This window comes from Canis lupus, chromosome 13 (genome assembly GCF_003254725.2).
Source record: "Canis lupus dingo isolate Sandy chromosome 13, ASM325472v2, whole genome shotgun sequence".
Taxonomy (NCBI): domain Eukaryota; kingdom Metazoa; phylum Chordata; class Mammalia; order Carnivora; family Canidae; genus Canis; species Canis lupus.
In genome coordinates, this window is record NC_064255.1 from 39,549,860 (window position 1) to 39,570,694 (window position 20,835).

Consider the following 20,835-nt stretch of genomic DNA (forward strand, 5'->3'; position numbering starts at 1 on the left):
AAGAGCCCTTTCAGGAACAGTATTAACTAATTGCTTTTAAAGGTCTTGGTAGCTTAGTTAATAACCTAATTTATAGGAATTATTGCCACTGTGTGTCTCAGCTGTGGGGTTTTCTTAGGTTCTTTTTGTCACATTAAAGAAAATAATAAATATTTAACCTAAACCCCAATTTTAAAGTATCACTGCTGCTTTCTGCACTTTGTTTTTCCTCACTTTCTTTTTTTTTTTTTTTTTTAAGATCGCATCTGTATCCACACTGCTAATAGCTTTGGGGTTTTTTTTAGGGGACATCACGTTGTGACGTAACGAATCAAAATGTCCAACCACATCCTTTCGAAGGATATGAACAATAGGAAGTAGTGGTAGTTTGGGAATCTTTTCTTCTTGGCAAAAAAAAGAAAAAAGTATTTTGTTGAATAACCACCTTTTTGGACCTGCGTCCCACTATCTTTGGGTGCAGTCTTCGCTCTGGAGAAGCACTTGCTGCACAACCACGAAGCCCACGGTCTCCTGTCAAACCAGAGCCTCGTAAACGAGGATGTCGAACTTCACACCTACTAAAAGTCGAAGCCACCGTACTGATGCCTCAGGGAGGGAGAATGAATTTTGCTTAATGGCAGTAACAGGGGGAAGCAGAGGACCCGCGAAGCTAACGGAGCCAGGAAGCCATTCGCTGCTCCAGTTCTGGGTTTTCACTAACCGCGTGGCCCGCGGGGCCCCATTTCACTCCTGTGTCCAGGTCTCCTGTACCCGGAACCGCGCGGGAGGTTCCCAACAACAGCATTTCCCCTTCGCGGCTTGCGATTAGAATCACACGCAGCCGCACGCACGTCACTGATTTGCCAAGTGAAACGTGTGAGGTAGGGCTCTCGCTTTCATTTGTTAAGTTTTAGTAAAAGTTGCAAAAATCTGGGCAGCCCCGGGGGGCTCAGCAATTTAGCACCTGCCTTTGGCCCAGGGCGTGACCCCGGGGTCCCGGGATCGAGTCCCGCGTCGGGCTCCCTGCGGGGAGCCTGCTTCTCCCTCTGGCCCGTGTCTCTCATGAGAAAATAAATAAAATCTTTAAAAAAAATTGCAAACACTCACATGGACTGGGATTTGAATGAAACTCCTTTGGATCCCTTACCCATATTTTATAGTCATTAAGACGTTTACAAAGGGGCGCCTGGGGGGCTTAGTCAGTTAGCATCCAACTCTTGATTTCAGCTCACACTGTGACCCCAGGGCTGGGCGATCGAGCCCCACACCGGGCTCCGTGCTCCCCCGTGGGGACTCTCTCCTTCCCTCTCCTCCTGCCCCTGCTCGTGGGCACACACTCTTTCACGCGCTCTCTCAAATAAATAGATCTTTAGAAGACATATTTATGAAAAAGGTGTTTAGACGAAGCGTTTAAAAACGCTTACGACACGGAATATTCAACATGACTTCCACCACGTTACGAATAATTATGTACATAAAGAGACTGGAAAGAAATACGCCAGGGCGTTAATAATAATAATTAGCGATGATTACGTTTTAGTAGCAGGATCAGGGTAGTTATTATTCCCATAGTCGTTGTAAAAACCAGTTTAAAAAAACTTCCAGGGGGGACCCCTGGGTGGCTCAGCGGTTTAGCGCCTGCCTTTGGCCCAGGGTGTGATCCTGGAGTCTCCGGATCGAGTCCCGTGTCGGGCTCCAGCATGAAGCCTGCTTCTCCCTCTGCCTGTGTCTCTGCCTCTCTCTCTATCGTAAATAAATAAAATCTTTAAAAAAAATAAAAATAAAAAAACAACTACAGTGGCCATATGTAATAATAACATAAAACTTGTCTGAAGCACGTTTATAGGACTGCCACCCCCCCCGCCCCCGTTCCCTTGCTGGTCATCCGCACAGCCCTGGGAAGGCCCGCAAGCCAGCTCCCCCATTCCCCACACTCCCAATACTTGGGCAGCAGTGCTGAGCTAGGAGCGAGGCCAGCGGATTCAAACATTGGGAGAAAATGGGATTTCACGTGCATTTACGGGCTGCAGGGGCAAGTGGGTCCTGTAGGTGGGTACCTGGGCCCAGGCTGAAGGCCAGGAGGCCAGGACAAGGCTCTTCCCCAGCCCTTACAATGTACACCAGCCCCTGGGTGTGGTGCGGGGCCCTCCCCGGGCCTGATGCTCACAGGGCAGAGGCCTCCAGGCCCCTTCCCAGCCCCTGCGGAGACCGCGGCCCTGCAGGGACAGATCTGGAACGTCACCCGAGTGGGCTCTTTGCAGGGCTGCCCGTGTTTATGCAGGGAAGCTGCAGAATCAGACGAAACATTTTGTGTGTGTGTGTGGGGAAAAAAAAACCAATAAAGTCCATATGGAAAGTGGGGATAGTTGGGTCTGTTCACGAGGGAAGACCGTGGAAGGAGAGACTCGATCCTCCCCGCAGCCACACCATGCTGCCTCCCGGGGGAAGCAGTGCCCCGAGAAGAAATCGTGGAAACGCCCCCGTCGTGTGGCCTGCTGCTCCGCAGACGCTGCTCCCCTGGCTCTCACGGGGCGCGGCCGGGGGTCAGGGATGGTCCGGGAGCTGCGATGCCCCAGCCGCCTCCGCATCCCACGGCCCCCCACGCACATCCTGGACAGTAAGCAGGGCGCCGCGGCCGAGAAGCTGCGGCCGGAGACCCGCTGGGTGGCTTTCACCTACTGGCCGAAGCCTTAGGCAGAAGAAAGGCCGCGCGCCCCGCAGGCTTAGAGAGACCCTAGATGAGCCAGAGCCTTTCAAAACTTCCATGAAAGGGGAGGGAGGACGTAAGGCAGCCCACAGGTCCCCAGGTCGGTCCTGCCGTCAGTAATCACGACTTCCACCCTCCACCCCGTCCCCCACGCACCAGCATGTGAAAATGCAGAGTCCTGCAAGGAGTACAATGCCCAGGAGGGAGAGAAGCTACAGGTTCGTAAGATGTCCCGTGTCCACGGAGACGGGGGGAAACAGGTTCCAAACACCCCCCCCGGGCATCCACGGCCTGCCGAGGAACGTCCTCCCCTGGGACACAGGCCGGTCGCCTCGCCCGGATGGCTCCACTTGGTCCTGTCGTGGGGGGGGGGGGCGGGCGGTTCGCCAAGTCCACACCGGCAGGGCCTGCACCACACTGTCCGCCACTCCTAGTGCCCATCAGTTGGCTGCAGGGCCCTCCCCGCGGACATTGGTCCTTGAGTAAGTCTTGGGTGGCTTTCCCCTTCATGATCTCTACCTGGCACTAGGAACTGTGATTGTGGGCAGGTTGGTCGACCTGTCTTAGCCTCTGTTACCTCCTCTGCAAAACAGGGACGATTACCTACTGCGTGCAGGTACTGGGGGGACGGAAGCACCCCCGTCGAGCGGAGAGCCCCAGTGACTACCGCCCACACAAGCTGGTCTTGTTTTACCCCCAGGAGCCTAGCAAGTCCCCTGAGGGTCACCGGACGGACTCTGTTGGGGCAACGAGTAAGGAGGGCCCAGCCCCAGCTCCACGTATTCCCATTAGGGAGGCCTGGCTCTTGAGCACCTGTTTTTCACTGCACATCAGCACGTTAAAACCCCGAGCAGTTCCTCCAGCACTATTTAATTTACTTCACTGTGTAACTGTCTTTAAAGACTCACAAAACACCCCCCCCCCATGACTTTACAGGGAAATTGAAATGATCGACTGTCCCAATGACCCCGCCGTCTGGGCGCTCATGCCATCCTTCAGTGTCCTGCTTATGCGGTGTCTGAAGCGTAAGCCCCTGAGCCGTGAACACGCAGGGAGGAACGACGAGCTTTCTGTCGTAGGTGGCCCTACGGGGCCCTGTGTACGTGATGTCAGCGCCACGTGCAGATGTCACGTGCCCGGCAGCGGGCTAGGCTCGGGGCACTCGGAGGACACTGACCTCGCCGGTCCTGTCAGGATGCCCGGGAGAAACGGGCAATGCACAAAGTAAAGACCTCCCCGGACACGGACTTTCCCGGGATGTGCCGGGCGGACTAGGGAGAGGGTCCGTCCGGGCCGGGAGCTGGGGGAGAACTCGGCGCAGAGGCGAGTGTCCTCTGCACTGGGTCCTGGGGGATGAGGACGCATTTCTCACGTGGGGAAGAGGAGGAGGTTCTGGAACCGGGAGGACAGCACGAGCAAGGGAAGACCAAACACCCCCTGGGGCTGGAACACCTGGTTCACACATGGCGGGAACGGAGGGAGAGTCTCCAGGTGGACGGGAAGACTTGGGTAGCGAGGGGCGCCGTGGTCGTAGGGCGGCTCAGCTTACCTACTGCCCCCGCGACGCCTGGAGCGGCCTTGACACGGTGGATGATCGGGGCTTTTCGGTCGGGGAGGCTGGGGTCTGGGAGGCCCTGATGGCTACTGCCCAGGTCCATGCCCGTGTTGACAGGCCCGGATGAAAGCGGGGAGCGGGGGGCAAACTGAGGAGTGTTTGAAGGGTGGAGTCCAGGGGGAGGCTGACCCGGGGGAGGTTCCTAACCCGGGTAGCTGCGTGCGGACCGCTTCACAGCCGAGAATACGACTTACACCCCAGGAAGACCGCATAAGACGTCGGCGTTGCCGGGTGCAGGACAGCCCCCCCCCACCCCGTTCTTACCGTTGAGCACGAACTAGAGGCCCCGGGAGGCACAGCCGCTGCCCAGTGAGCTCCATGCCGCCGACACCCCAACAGCGCTACTGACCTCGCCGTTCGGAAAGAAGCGACTCAGGCTCAGAATGGGCCTGAGTGAAGCCGCTTGCCAAAAACCACAGGCGGCCAATTCCAGAAGCAGAAATCCAAGCCCGGCTGTGCCTCCGAGCCCATTCTTCCACCACACGTCGGTCCATCTCTCTCTCGATCTCGCGGCCACCGCACGGGCTGTGACGACGTCTACCAACCTCCAATAAAAGGACCTCAATCCTCGTACTCCACTGTTCCCCTCTGCTAGGTTTATACACACAATATATTCCTGGGTCCTCCTCCTCCTTAGAACCCCCACTAAAATCTGGTTAACGTGCTTCTGAGGACCCAAAGCCCCCCTGACACTTCTCCCCAGGCACGTCCAGGCACCTGCGAGCAGGAGGCTGGGGAGAGGGCCCCGGCGCACCTCCACTGCACTCACTCCAAGGCCACTTATAAAACCTGATCCAAAAAAGCCTGACATTCCTGATTTAGCTTTTAAAAATCATCTTAGGAGGGACGCCTGGGTAGCTCAATGGTTGAGCATCTCCCTTGGCTCAGGGTGTGACCCCGGGGTCCCCAGATCGAGTCCCACGTCGGGCTCCCTGCATGGAGCCTGCTTCTCTCTCTGCCTGTGGCTCTGCCTCTCTCTCTCTCTCATGAATAAATAAAATCTTAAAAAAAAAAATCTTAGGAAATAACTGTGGACTAATGGGATCAGAGCTGCATAATCCAAGGTGAGTTTTCTGATTTGTACCCTCGAGTTAGTACGGTCAATCCCCATCATTCGCAGATTCCATGTTTTTTATCCAGCTTGCCAGCTTGCTGAAATGTCTGTGGGACCGTCCCCAACCCCGGCTGTGGCCCCTCACCGATAATGCCAGCTGAGGCCCGGCGCCGCCTGCCTGGTTAGCTCTCGCGCCGCAGCAAGTGGGGCCCCGGGACACGTTTTTTTGTACTTTTGGTGCTTTATGTGGGGGATTTTCCTGTGTCGAAGGGACCCGGCCGGCCGGGCTGAGGGCCGCGGGGTGCTAAGTTCGGGAAGGCTGCGAGGGCCTCGGGGGGTGGGGGGGGGGGACACGGCTTAGAGGAGCTTCAGGCGGGCGGGCTGGTCAATCCCACAGCGCCACGCGTTGAACAGGCCTCTTTAAGCAAATGCATACGTAAGACAAGGCTATGTGCCTCGTTTTGATAGATTTGATAGATTTTGATCAGTTGATAGAAATGTGACCCGAGGTCCTCAGAACCGCAGCTGTCACCTGCCCTGGGGGCGAGGCTTCCGCAGGTGCTAACCCCGCGTTAGAGACTCCTCTGCTGCATCTTCGGGACCCAGGGGTCATGAACTCGGTCCAGAGTCAAGAGCTGGGAGGACAATCCTAGCTCCGCCACACACTTTGCCCGTCCCGCTGTCGAGCCTGCATCTATCAAGGGGGAGTAGTACTGTTTGTTCAGCGTCAACGAAGGGAAGTTGAGATAATCATAAGTGTCTTTTTAAAAGGCAGAAAAGGGGATCACTGGGTGGCGCAGAGGTTTGGCACCTGCCTTTGGCCCAGGGCGCGATCCTGGAGACCCGGGATCGAATCCCACGTCGGGCTCCCGGTGCATGGAGCCTGCTTCTCCCTCTGCCTGTGTCTCTGCCTCTCTCTCTCTCTGTATGACTATCATAAATAAATTTAAAAAAAAAATTAAAAGGCAGAAAAGCCCTTTAATAACGTCAGTCGTAGATTTCGGTATATTTGGCACTTAGAATGGTTCAAGGTAGTTTCAAGGAGTCATGATTATTTTACTTTGGAAGCTATTTTTGAAAATTGCCATATTTATGATCCTGAGACCCACATTTTTTTGATATTCGCTTGTTCAAAGATAATTCTAAGGGGCAATGACGATTCACTGTTTTTTTTTTTTTTTTTTCTTAGAGGAATGTGGAGTGCTGGTGCACCTTGCATTCAATGTTTTGTTTTGTTTTAATGATTCTATTTTTTTGACACAGAGCACGAGCATGGGGAGCGGCAGGTAGAGAGAGAGGAATTCCCCCGCCCTGCGTTGTGGGGCTCGATCCCAGGACCCCAGGACCAGGACCTGAGCCAAAGGCAGATGCCTAATGGACTGAGCCACCCAAGGGTGCCTCACTGGGGTCTTAAATTAGAAGACATCTAGTTTTTTTTTTTTTTTAGTTTTTTTTTATTACCTGCCCCCCCTTATGAGTTCTCTCCCCTCCTGCTGACCGTGAGCTTTCTAAACAAGCGCGCCGGCTCTAACCTGATCCCCTCTCCACTGAAGCGTTTCCCCAGTACTTTCTTTTAGTAAGGTCTCAGCTTTCTGGATTTCCGATCCAAATATCATTTCCTTCCGTGGCTTTTTAAAAAGATTTCATTTATTTGAGAGAGCGAGAGCACGAGAGCAGCGAGAGGGGGAGGGAGAAGCGGGCTCCCTGCAGAGCAGGGAACCCCATGGGGGCTCCATCCCAAGACTGTGACCTAAGCTGAAGGCTGACGTGTCCCCCACTGAGCCACCCAGACACCCCTCCTTCTGTGGCTTTTTACTTTGAATTTATCTTCACTTTCTTTCAGAAAGTTTAAACTTTTCAACGGACTTTAATTTCTGGTGTGATAATCTAACATAAAAGAGTAAGTGCTAATGCTCGCCCCTTAGGACAGTTACCTGCCCCTGTCTGCGAGGAACTTCGGACAGGGAGTCAGTGCTATTCTCCAGAAGCCCCGTGCTTGCGTGTGATCATCAAAAAGCCTTTGCTGACTTGTTTGACAAATACTACAGGAACCCAGACCCTGTCTGGGTCCTAAAAGAGCACCTTCTCCAACCTCTTTTTTTTTTTTGGGGGGGTAAGATCTGCACTTTCCTGTCCCCCTTTTTAACTGCCCAAGTGAAATAATCCCCCACTGCATCCTAAAAGGCTCACGTGAAGTCTTGCTTCAAGAAAAGCTCCCAGGTACGAATGGTTTATTTCAGGGAAAACCCCAAAACACCAGGAATCTCAAAGTCCTTCAACAGCACAACACCGGAGCAGCTGAGAAGGAACTAAAATCAGTGTCTCGGCCGTGACCTGGGGCAGGCGTCCCTACTTTTTGTTACCCTTATTTCCTCTGCATGCTTTCTCCTTTGTAAGTTGTCCATCCGCTTGGCCGTTAGGCAGACTGATCCCACAACATAAGGGTACTTTCTACCACAGGAAGGCCCTAGGTCCTCCCATGGAAATGCATGGCCTTTAGAACAACAGAGGCCTACTGGGGCCGTTGGAAACCTTGACGATGCTTAGAGAAATCCATGCCGTGTTATACAGGAGGCTACTGCTTACAAAATACTCCTGTTACATGCAAAACCAGAGGACTACTCGCTATGCTTTTCCTCAAATGGTGGTCTAAAAATAACAGATTCCCCCCACCCACCCGGATTTGTAGCTAATGGAGTGAAAGGTGGATTCTTAAGTGATCACCCACAATCTGGTTTGTTTAGCCAAGGATGGAGACTGGGTGATGAGGGCAAGGGCACAGTGATGCCTTCTCTTGCTTCAAATTTTTTCTTTTCTTTTTCTTTTTTTTTTTTTTTTTCTTTTTTTTATTTTTTTATTTTTTATGTATGATAGTCACACAGAGAGAGAGAGAGAGACGCAGAGACAGGCAGAGGGAGAAGCAGGCTCCATGCACCGGGAGCCCGACGTGGGATTTGATCCCGGGTCTTCAGGATCGCGCCCTGGGCCAAAGGCACGCGCTAAACCGCTGCGCCACCCAGGGATCCCCCTCTTTTTCTTTTTTTAAGATTTTATTTATTCATGAGAGAGAGAGAGACGGAGAGAGAGGCAGAGACCCAGGCAGAGGGAGAAGCAGGCTCCATGCAGGGAGCCCGACGCGAGACTCGACCCCAGGACCCCGGGGTCACGCCCTGAGCCAAAGGCAGATGCTCAACCACTGAGCCACCCAGGCGTCCCCTGCTTCAAGTTTTCATTGTAAGTGACATGTTCAACAGGATGCCCAATACTAAGCTGTCCCCAGGTAATGAGGACAGGTGTTAAGTAATCAAAAATAAGCTAATCTTTCTTCTGTTTAGAGAGAGTGAGAGCACATAGGGGAGGGAAGGAGGGCCAGAGGGAGAGAGAGAATCTCAAGCTGACTCCAAGCCCAGAGTGGAGCCTGACACGGGGCCTGATCTCACAACCCAGGCTGAAGTCAAGTCAGACGCTCAACTGAGCCACCACCTAGGCATCCCTTAAATAAGCTAATCTTTCTTAAATTTGACACTAGTTTTTTTTTTTCCCACTCATAACTGACAAACTGATTTTCATGTATACAGTTGGGGTTCACTATGGATTATTTACAGCAATCACGGTTCTCCACGTGAAACGGCTACTGATTCACATTCACGGAGGGGACTGCCAACATGGCTGGAATGTTCACCCTGAGAGTGGTGACCACAGCCTCATTTCAACAAGTGTCATTCAGTACTGGACCATTAAGAAGGCTCAAGAAATTGCAGCATTAAAAAAAAAAAAAGAAAGAAAGAAAGAAAGAAACTGCAGTATTTTCATCTTTCTGGGAAACAGAGACGGGAATTACTGGAAGATCAGCGAGGAATCATCTGCGACACAGACATTTCACCTCATATAAAATCTATAGATTCTGAGAAATGGGAGGACTACATCCCAAACTACCCCTTGGTATTTGCCAAGGACAAGCATTTAGGACTGGGAATCAGACAATACCACCTGGACATCTGTGTTACTTGTCCTTGCACTCTGAAACTCTTAGGCACAGCTCCGAATGGCTGATGTCGATCTCCAGGACACTACTTGCTCCCCCATGCAAAGAGGAGGATGGGGAGCAAGATGGAAAACACCCCTCTGGAGATGAAACCCCTCCTTGATCAACCATAATTTATGGAACTGTGAAAGCTGTGCAATCCCACAGTGTGTCCGCCCCACCCCACTCCCTTGGACTTGGTAGAACCCAGTAGAGCGCTGGTTTCACTACATTGAGTTCTACCCCAGTGTCTCTTGCAGCTGCTGCCTGCCTGGCTCGGGAAGACACCGCAGCCCTTCACCTAACCCCAGGGCTCAAGTGCAAAGGGAGAGATTGGATTAACTTCGCCTCTTGCTTCTCCCCCACAACACAACTGCACTCAATCTAATTACAAAATATTCTGAACCAAACCTCAGGTCTATTTTGAGGAATGTCTTTAAATGAAAGGATGGAAGGAAAATAAATGTCTGATTTGGCCATTCTTAACAACTGCTTTTGTTTTTGCTTTGTATGCATACCAATAAACAAGTGGATAGTGTTTTTCGATATTTCCTTTTTTTTAAGTCGGCTGCCAAATTGGGTGGTTCAGAGACACTGAGTTAGGAAAAGAGCAAGCTTTCTATTGATATTTATGTATCAGCCTTAAAGTTTTTTATTTTATTTTTATTTTTTTAGCCTTAAAGTTTTTTAATGTGCTATATATGCTTTATTTTGAACATACTATATTAGTTATAATAAAACATGTATGTAATTAACCGATAACGGTGTACACCGGTGGATACGTGCTCAAAAATTTTTATCAATGGGCTGCATGATTAAAAAGGTTTGAAGATACTGTTCTAATGATCGTACTATCTTTTGTAGGTCACAGACACGTAGGAGTGAATTAAAAGATATAAGCAAAATTGGCACCTTTTTAAGAAGTAAAAAAAAAAAAAAAAAAGATGTTTTGCAACCCAGAGACGATCTTGCCATAAAGATGACTTCACTACTCCACAAATCTAGTGTCTCTAAGAGGCAGAAAATGCCTGCTTCGCCAGGGGCACAAATAGTTTGGGATCAGCTTAATTACTGGTCTGTCTTTGATCTATTCCTTTAAGTTTACAGTTGCTTATTAACTTTAACGGGGAGCCGCATGCTAAAGAGAGACTGTGCCTGGTGAAACCTAACAAGAACAGCAAGAAATGAACGGAACAGGAGAGACCACTTGATCAGAAATACTCGCATCCCTGCTCTGGAAGGATCAGTCCACTTTACTCTCTATAACTACTGAATAAAACACATATAGCCAAGTCTTTAAAAACACAAAAGCTAAAAAAAAAACCAAACAAACAAAAAAAAAACAAAAGCTGCTTTTAAAAAAAGAAGGCCACTTTTTGATGCAGACTCAGGCTCATGGCACTTGACCTATTCCAATCTTCAGTCTAGAATGGACATGGATAGAGATCTTTGAACAGGACAACTTAAACATACACAGGGCAAGGCTAGTAGTTCATCCTGAAATTTCTGTTTGGCACCGGAAGGCTAAGGCCACCCTGTGCATGACTTTTTTTTTTTTTAATAACTTTTCTCCCTCGCTGGCCAAGACCAAGACTAGAAACATGCATACGCATGCACGTGGACACACAAACAGATGAGACCGGGAACGATCTGCAGGTGGCTTGTAAGAATAAGGCACGGTACCTGGTATGCTCTCTAATTTCCGTCTGAGCTCTTCATTTTCTTGTTGTAGTGAAATAACCTCCTGCTCCAGCTCTTGGCATCTAGGGCAGTAGCCTTCCTCTTCCTCCTCTTCTTCCTCCTCCGGCAGTGTAGAAGAGGACGGGTGACCGTGGGATTCGGAGGTTGCCGGGGAGGTCCAGCCACCTAGTGTATGCACGGGGGAGGTTGACAGAGGATCCACGTCGGCCAGCTGGCCATACTCACTGACTGAAGAGGTGTTTGGAGTTGGAAAGCTCCCTGAGAGCAGGTAATTCTGTAGGGAGTCAGTGAAAACCCTCAAAAAGGCAGAAGTCTGTTGTTTCCTTTGCATATATTGCATGTCTACGTCTATGTTATCTGAGGTCTGACTGTGGACCCCTTTCCCGATGGGACACTGCTCCTGTCTTTCCGTATAACTCGAGCCTTCCTGCTTTACACAAGAAATCATGGATTGAGAATGGTTGGAGTCCAGAAGCTTTCCTCCACAATTTAAGAGACTAAGAACTCGACTGCATTGCTGGGCAAAGGCATCCAAGATCATTCGACTCTCTGAAACACACGAAAAGACACATCAGAGATGGATAGCCAAAGACAAGGGAGAAGTAAGGTCCTCAATTTTGAGGTTAACGTCCAAAAATGTCAAAGATGTGCATTTCTGTCCTCCACCCCCCAACTATGGTGACAAGGCAGGATGCATTGGCTTCCTGTCATGCTGTAACCGGGTGGCTGCCCCAAGAGTTACCTCCACCCCTTACTCTGGGAATCGGCTGGACTGCGACTCTGGGCACCAGAGAGACCTCTCCCTTGCTGTGGCATTAACTGGCCCGCACAGGCCTGAATTCACACCTTTGGCTTCATTAATATCGTTACTCTAATGAATCGAGCCGGCCACTGCAGACTCAATTCCTCATTGATAGGAGGGCTCACGGCAATCATTACTTCTATTTCTGGAGTGCCCTCATGCCCTTGCTATTAATCAGCTGATACAATCCCTGCCGAGAGTACGTTGCTCCCAGATGCAAACTGGAGAAGAAAGAGAAGTCCTTCTGAAGAGCTCACTAGACCTCTGAGGTAAAACAGAGAGTGGCCTATAAGGCAAACGATGACGAGCCCGAAAGCAACACCGTGCTATCCAACATCTGTGCTCGCTATGCTTTCTTTCCATTGATCTGCGGACCATTGAAGGCCAATGTTTATGCCAATCCGTAAGAAGCATCATGTGGAAAGCAGCAGTGCCTCTACTTGCAGCCTTCCATCAGATTGCCAAACCTCTTAAAATGGCACGCATGCACGGAGCGTGCTGGTTAGTTCATGGAAACGCCTTCTAACGCATATTAATTGTCAATCAGAGGAACGTAAAAACCAAATGGAAAACAATCAGCTTAGAAAAACAAACTAAAACCTCTCAAGTCGTGAAAACGTGTTTTCATGACATCAGCCTACGGGTCTTAAAAATTCACCCTAAATGCAAATGTCACAAGGTACATTCTCTTCTTTCCTGACCACTACCTGAGACAGACTATCTGTAAATACAGAGGTACGCTATGAGGCTTACAGAGGTAGTGGATGCCTCTCATTTTCTTCTCTGCTCTACTCAGAAGAATGGCCACAAACAAAATACTATGGATCTTAGATTCCAGCAACTATGTATGATAGAAATTTAACTATCTACTTGCTATTTCTGACCATGTTGATCAGCTGTATTTTTGAGGGGGGACAAACTTTAGAAATGAAAAATGGTGAGATGCTGGAGGGCTTTTATGGGGACAACGAAATGAAATCTTTACTGAATATATGCAGGGCCTCTTGTAAAAAAAAAAGTAAGATTTGAGTTTATAGCATTTCGTATTTCCTTGGCTGGGGTGGCAAGAGCACTCTGGGCAGGCTGTGAGTCCACAGGGCTATTTTCCTCCTGGCACAGTGCATTCCCGCTCCTAGGAACAATACTGCCCTTAGACACAGGCAGGGGGGAGGGGGGCCTGCCCTAACCGTCCTCCTCCATCCCGCCCTCTCCCCATGGTGAGGTACCCAAGATCCAGGAGTTCCTTACTCAAACTGCTTCGAGGGCCTGTGCTGGACTCTTCCCTGAGCCATTCTCCCAAAGACAGACCATGGTGCCAGAGCGTGGAGGTTTGGACTGGGGCATCCATTCGTGTGTATGTGAGGTTCCTCCTAGTGGAAGAAGCTGGGGGTGGGGAGAGAAGGCCATGGGCTGGCTGAAAACTCCAAAGTCAAATCTGATCGTTAAGAAGGCGTCTTTGTCAGGGTAGGTGGATGGAACATATTTTATTTACCAGTTTGTTAATTATATTTAGATACGTGGTATGTAGGCCTGCATTTGTACTTTTGTTCTAAACCCCACAAATATTAGGCACAGGCCTGTTTTTAACACAGCGATGTTTGAGTCCTGAAGAAAGAACCAGAAGTCAAGTACATGGTCAGGCTAGAACTGACCGATGGGCTGGGAACTGCGTTGAACAGGCCGGCAGGATAAAAGTCCACTTGCTATTTTGGAGGAAAAGGGATATGGATATGGGAAGTATCTTTTCACACCAAAACACTAGAATTGATGCCTCTGCCCCTGCCAGGCAGAAGGGAAGAACTGTAGGAACCCACTATTTAAACCGAAAAGTAATGGGAAAGACCTGAGGCATTTGGGTATTATTTCTTTCTATTGACCCAAACCAAATAAACTGCCGAACCATATAAACAGGAAGACTTAAGATGTTGCATTGTCATCTTCACTTCCGGGTTTTTGTTCTTTTACTAGTAAAATCAAAGGATGATATTGATTGGGAATTTTCAATTCTAGCACACTAGCAGTTTTCATTCATTTTAATCCTATAATCCCATTCTAGACCTGAAGTTGTATTTACCGTTTGCATTTTAATCAGCACAGTCTCAATTGATTTACATCCTATGCACCTTTACCATAACCTTGATGAAAGGAACAAAATATGAAAAGAAAGGCGAAAACAGAGATGCCTATAAGGAATTGCCCGAATAGCACACTCAGTAGCTTTCTTCATATTGATAAATCACATCAGGGTATAGATTTTAAGGGAAAAAAACCCTGATTTAGGGACAAGCATGATCTGTTTTCTTAATTGAAGGATAAACTTGTAACACGCCGAAAAAAATCATCATGCAACACACTACATTATGAAGATAATGTATTAAAGTGCACTCAGAATATCAGAGAATAGCTTTAACCATAAAACAGTTCTTGCCTTCAGTGCCTCATTCTGATTTTGTTCTAAGAGCTGACAGATGCAAAAATAGCGACCATAAGCCTTAAAGTCAAACTTCTCCTCTTTTTGGTACCTTAAGATATTTAAATAGTGTCTTAACATCAATACAAGGAAGAACATGATGAAAAATGTTACTATTACACTTGGCATTAAACAGCACATCTCTCTATCTACTACACAGCCCAGCCAGCAATACTTCAGCTTTCCAGACAGAATGTGATTAGAAATGCAAGTACTACGCAGTGCCCATTATGACTAAGAAAAGGAGAAAAGTTCTGTTTTTATATGAATACAATTGAATGGTCACTGACCCATGATTCTTAATTAAGCAAAGTGAGAACATGAACATTTTGAATTTTTTTAACTTTTTTTTTTCCCCTAGTAGCAGAATGCTGCACTCAAGCGATGGCAGGGAAGTAGAAAGTCAACAGTCTACAAAGGGGCTTTATAAAACTACCTGCCATATTCCTAACTTCTCTAAAATCCAACACTGCAAAATGTAGATAATTCCCAATCCCAAAGCACTGCAAAGCGACCACCTGTAATTTATTTTGCTCTACTGTGCAATCTGTTGGGATAATATCATGTTGCAAATTGTGCCGAGTCTGATTCCAAAATCTGAACCTGTGGTTATTATTATTTTTTTAATTAAAAACTTCATTTCTAGAAATTCTTGTGAATTTAAGTGGTTCAGTCTATCCTAAATCTGATAAGTGAATAAGAAGAGGGATGGGAACCAAACACCAAGAGGGATGGCAACCAAACACAGGCGCCTTTACTTTTAATGGCCTTCTTTGTAAGTAAAGCCCTGAATGGAATTTGCCCATCACAGCGGATACCCAAGAGTATTCTGTTACTATGAAGGAGATCACAGTCTTCGAGATTAGTGGTAACCTTTTGATTTTAGCCCAGTGAAGGGTGAAATATATTAATATTAAAAATGCAGAAGCAGAAAAGGTTTTTTTTTTTGTGATCCACTATCCTGTATCCGTACGTTCTATCTGCCAAAAGGATTTCCAGCTAGTTCAAGATAGATGGTTCCCTTAAAACATTAATGTAACTTAAGAGAGGACTTCATGGCATAGAAAATAGAAGTCAGAAAATGAAAGCATCTTTGGGAGCATCACCTTCGTCTTAAATCAGTGAACTAGGTCTTTAAAAAAAAAAAGCCATCCAATTTTTTTTCATAATGGCAAACATCAACACAGCAAAACAGGATGCAATTTTTCTAAATAAATAAATCAATGATGTGTCAAAAATTAACAGATGAGTTAATATACTCGGTGCTATCAAAACCAGATGGTGCTTCCTAATATCCATCCTGCTCAGTCAATCCCTGAATATTTTCTGGACCATCGGTATATAAAATAGGATGCTGCTATTTGTGATGGCAAACAAAAGCAATCATGCCTGCCAAGCACATACTATAACAGGCAGCATTTCAGCTCTGCTAGACAGAAAGTAATTAGAATGCTTTTAATGTCCAAAAGAATGATGCTGATAGGCTGCCACAGATGTGTAGATTTATGAATATTTATATGGTGGTTTATAGCTGACACTTTTATCAGTTGAAGAAGATAAAATATCTGCCTGACTCAAAAGCTTGACAGTCAGGTTAATAAAATCTCATTAAAGAGAATGACCTATGCAATTATATAGGATTTATTGTAATTCATTTTTGATTGTACTCTGCTTAAAGATGCAATTTCCCATTTCCTGATGCCAAATTTAGGCTGCATATCAAGATCTACGTGGGTTTTAACTCTAAGCCTCCCACAGAGGAAAAATATGCTTTTAAAAACCATGGTATATTACCCCTTTTAAGGGAAATTATACTCTGTGGGATTTTATAAGAATCCTGAAAAATCTATTTTTAATCACCTATTTCTCCTCTCAATGGTTTATGGCTTTTAATGGCAAATAAGATTCACTTCAACCTTTTCATCTTTTCCCTGTATTTACTCTGGACACTCAGCTGTATCTCTTCTATCCTTGGCACGATTCATCACATGGATGTCTTGACTATTTTCCGTTTACTGGGTGGCTGGAGAGGCTGCAAGAACACTTTTGTGAGGGTGCAACAAGCAACTTACCACCTCCCCAGCCCCCTCCCCAATACGCTTAAATGGTGGCTGTGTGCACACACGCTCATTGGTTCAAAGTGGAACCATTAGTTCCTCCAAGAGCCAATCAGCTCTTCAGGTGACTGTCCCTCTGATGGCCACTCACATCTCTGTGCCTGTAAAGAGCCGGCTTTGTCCATCAATGATGAATTTTATGAACACAATTCATGAGGTCTAATACTATGGCCTTTTTTTTCCTTTTTTTTTTTGCTGCCAGACCATTTTCCTCACTGCATGGAAGGAACCTACCAACCAACCCATCTTTCCAACAAGCACATGGCATTCTGTCCTTGGTACTATCAAGCTTACCTCTCTCTGACCTTAAAAAAAAAAAAAAAAAAAAAGAGCAGCAGCAACAGCAGCCTTGAGAATAAAAGAAAATAAAAAGATATATGGAGTTTGAGAATGAAAGAAAATAAAAAGATATAGGGAGTTTGAGGGTGCATCAAACAAAGCCCCCTTTCACTCTTTTAGATTCAGTAGTGTGATTTCCACCTGGGAACAGAGACAAAATTATCTAAGAAACACTGAAAGAGAACATTTAGAACAAGGCGAAAAGGAAACACACACAAACTCCTTGTGAAGGGAAGACCGCAAGGGCGCTGCCAGAGTGGGAAGGGGCATGGAGAGGACATCAAGTGGCAGGTGGAGAAAAGAGACACAATGCAGGAAAAAGAACAGGAAAGAGCAACGTTAAAACTGGCTGAAAATGGAAGTGAGGGAGCAGATTCAGAGCATAGAAAAGAAAGTAAAAGATTGAAAGATAGCGAAGACGGAAAACAGAAAGCAAGAGGGGGTTAAAGACAGAAAGGGGGAAGACCCTGGGGGGCAACGTGGTGGAGCTAAGGTCACCCAACGGGGCGGGCAAAAATGTTGGAAAATGAGAAAAGAACTCGAGCTGGGCAGAAACAACATAAAAAGTAACGCCAAAGCACAACTAGGGAGTGAACGTGGGCATGAATTACAAGAAAATAAGAGTCTAGCCGCAGAAAGGAAGAACACAAGGCTTCCCAAGAAGGAGAGAACACAGAAGAAAAATAATGGGAAGGACGGAGGCGGGTGAGGAGCCCAAACACAAGAGAATATGGGGTGGAGACCGCAAAAAGCACCCCACAAACAGCAAGGAGCCTCTGCAAGATCCCCACTCAGAGCCGGCAAACCTCTCCCAGTCAGGCAGGGGTGGGTGGTGATGGAACCAGGCTTCACTATTACCTGCAATTAGGTTTTCTTTCTCAAAACCAATCCTTCATGTGTCAAAATATTGACAAACAGCATAACGTTGGCACAGGCGCCTCTAACTCCTGTAGAGACGAGGCTCCTATTTCCATTAGGACAAAAGCCTCTGCCCGTGGACACGCAGCCTCGGGGGCTCTGAACGGCCCTCTGGGGCCCGAGGAGGAAGTTTCCGACATGGGGGCGCCCCGGGGGCGGGGGGGGTTGGGCCAGGCCCGGCTCGGCCTCCCCGCCCGGGGCGCTGGCTGCGCGGAGGGCCCCGCAGGGGGCGGCTCCCCGGGGCGGTCCCCGCCGGCCGCCAGGGCCCGGCTCCGGCCCCAGGTGCGGCCCCAGCCTCCCCGCGGAGCCGAGCCGGCGGGCCGGGCTGGGGGGGGGCGCCCCGTCCCCGGAGTGCGCCGCGGGGCCGGCAGGTGCGCACCGAGGGGCAGCGGGGCAGCGGGGCAGCGGGCGGGGCGGACCCGCGGGAGCAGCGGCCGCGAGGAGCGGGACGGGGCGCGGGGGGCGCGGGGGCGCCGGGAGGTGCGGCGGCCCAGGGCCCAACACCGCGGCCGTCCTGGGATGCCCTCCCCCGCACCCCGCCGCCCTGGGATGCCCGGCGCCCCTCCCCGCCCCGGGAACTCCCCCGCCGCCCTAGGATGCCCGGCGCCCCGGCCCTCCCGTCCTGCTCCGGGACCCGGGGAACCCGCCCGCCCTGGGACGCCAGCCCCCGCACCCCGCGGCCCTGGGACGCCCGGCGCCCCGCCCCTCCCCCCTCCCGTCCCGAGACCCGGGAACCGCGCCCGCCGCCCTGGGATGCCCGCCCTGCCCCCCGCCCCGGACCCAGGGACCCCGCCCGCCCCGCACCCCGCCCCGGGACCCGGGGCTCCCGCCCGCCCTGGGATGCCCGGCGCCCCCGCCGTCCTAGGATGCCCCGCGCCCCGGGACTGCGCCCGCCGTCCTAGGATGCCCGGCATCCCCCCCCCCGCCCCGGGACCCCGCCCGCCCTGGGACGCCCGGCGCCCCGCCCCTCCCCCCTCCCGTCCCGGGACCCGGGAACCGCGCCCGCCGCCCTGGGATGCCCGCCACTCCCCCCCCGCCCGGGACCCAGGACCCCCCCGCCCCGGGATGCCCGCCGCCCGCGGGGTCCGAGCGCGGAGCCACCTGTTAGGAGGCGCGCGCGCCGTCGGAAGCTGCGCACGCGGCCGCAGGTGGCGGTGGCGGCGGCGGCGGCGGCGGGGAATTCTCTAGAAGTTGCGGCGGCGCGTGGAGACCCGGGGTTGCGCCCCGCCGCCCCCGCCCGCCCGTCCGTCCGCGCGCGCGGGGGAAAGTTGCGGCTTGGAGCGGTACCTGCGCTGAGCTCCAGGCTGGCGCCGTCGCTGCCCGCGCTGCTGCTGCTGCTGCTGCTGCTGCTGCCCGCGGCGGCCCCCGGGCCCGGGCCATAGCGCACGACGGCGGCGAAGGACGAGGACGAGGACGCGGCGGGGGCCGGCGGCGCCGAGGTCCTCGGGGGGCCCTGGGGCGCGGCGGGCGCGCAGGACGGAGACGACGACGAGGCGGCGGCGGCCCGGCCGGGCCCGGGGGGGAAGGAGCCCTGCGGCGGGAACGGCGGCGGCTCGCCCGCGCTGCTGCTGCTGCTGCTGCTGGAGGCGGCGGCGGGCGGCGCGAAGGGCGGCGGGGGCGGCGGCGGCGGCCGGGAGAGCGGCGGCTCGAGCAGCGGGGCCCGGTCGTAGCGCTTGGCCAGCGCCGGCCGCTTGCCCGGGAACGTCCTGAGGACGCTGTAGGGGCCGCGCTGCCGGTAGATTTTGGGGCCGCTGGGCCCCTCCTCCGCCGGCCGCAGCGCCCCCTCCATCCCGCGCCGCGCGCCCTCCCCGCCCGCCGCCCGGCTCCGAGGGCGCCTCCGCCTCCCGCCCGCCGGCGCGGCCCGTGTGCGCGCGAGCGGGGGCCGGTGCGCCTGAGCCCGAGCCCGAGCCCGAGCCCGGGCCGCCGCCGCCGCCGCCCGCCGCCGCCGCTGGCATCGCTGAGCCCCCGCGCGGGGGGCCGCCGCCGAGCGCTGATTGACAGCGCGCCTCGCCAATGCCTGCGGGGAGAGAGCAGGCGCCGGCGACGGGCCGGGGCAATAAGTGCGGGCGGGCGGGGCCGGGGCGGGGCCTGCGCGGGCGGGCGCCTCCGACGGGGGAGGGCGGCGCGGGGCCCGGGGCGCGCGCCGAGGGGCCCCAGGTGCGCGCAGGTGCGGCGAGCCCGGCCTCCCCGGGGCGCGCGCGCGGGGCGGGGCGCGGGGGGCGCGGCGTCGGGGCGCGGCCTTCCGCCCCCCCGCCCCGACATTCGCCCCATTGTGCGCACGGGTAAGCCGAGGCTCTGCGACGCAGGTGCGCACAGCCGGAGCCTCCGGAGCGGGCGTGGCCGAGGGCGCACGCCGTGGGAACCCAGACCCTCCCCCCCAGCACGTCCACGCTGGGCGATGGAGGGAAATCTGGGACCTGACACCAACCAGTGGGGCGGCGACGTGCACCTGCCAGGGTGGCCCTAAGACGGGTCGCGCCCTGCGTGGCCCGGCGAGCTCCCCCGTGCGCTGCGGCCACACTCCCGGCGCACACGCCTCTCCAGTACTTGCAAGGCGGAGGAGCCCCTGCGCTTTGGAGGAGGCTCCCCGGGGCGCACAGATGGATCTAGAGGCTTCTCGCAGGGGCTCCTTGGAGGGAGCCATCCCTCCCCCCGACTGGCAGGGAATCTGGGTGCATCTCCCCTCCCCCCCCCCCCCCCCCCCCGCTCCCGGGGGTATGACCCTGCCTCTCCCCACTGGAGTGACATTCCTTTTCAGAGTTTTCCTTTCACGCCTGGGAAACTGACCCATTTCCTTTCTAGGGGTTCAGGGCCTCCACCTCTTATTCCCCATCTCGCCCTTCCCTCTCTCTGCTGCTCCAGCTTCTCTGTTCCTCCACCCAGGACGGTGCCCCTCTCTCCTGCAGCCTCCTCAGATCATGCCGTGGGCACCCCCCCCTTTCCATTTATTAGAGATGAAATAAATAATGCCATAAATAAAAGTATTTGGGAGTCCAGGAACTGTCAGAGCTGATTAGGGCATAGAGGACATTTTCTTTCTCATTATGCAAAAGCATTTCATGGGGAAATAAAAGAGGTTTCATTGTAACTCATGCATGTCATATTTCAA

The 20,835-nt window shown here is 52.0% G+C and overlaps 1 protein-coding gene across 2 annotated transcripts in view; it reads right to left on the reverse strand.

Annotated features, from left to right (window-relative positions):
• BEND4 (BEN domain containing 4) overlaps positions 1 to 19,544 on the reverse strand; it is a 35,459-nt gene extending 15,915 nt beyond the window's left edge. For both annotated transcript variants that reach the window (XM_025450743.3, XM_025450744.3), the window contains exons 1-2: positions 19,014 to 19,544; positions 11,063 to 11,629 (exon numbers count right to left, since the gene is read on the reverse strand). In XM_025450743.3, coding sequence (XP_025306528.3) covers positions 11,063 to 11,629; positions 19,014 to 19,515 — 1,069 coding nt within the window. In that variant the 5' untranslated portion in view covers positions 19,516 to 19,544. The remainder of the gene's footprint in view (positions 1 to 11,062; positions 11,630 to 19,013) is intronic.
• Positions 19,545 to 20,835: the final 1,291 nt, after the last annotated feature.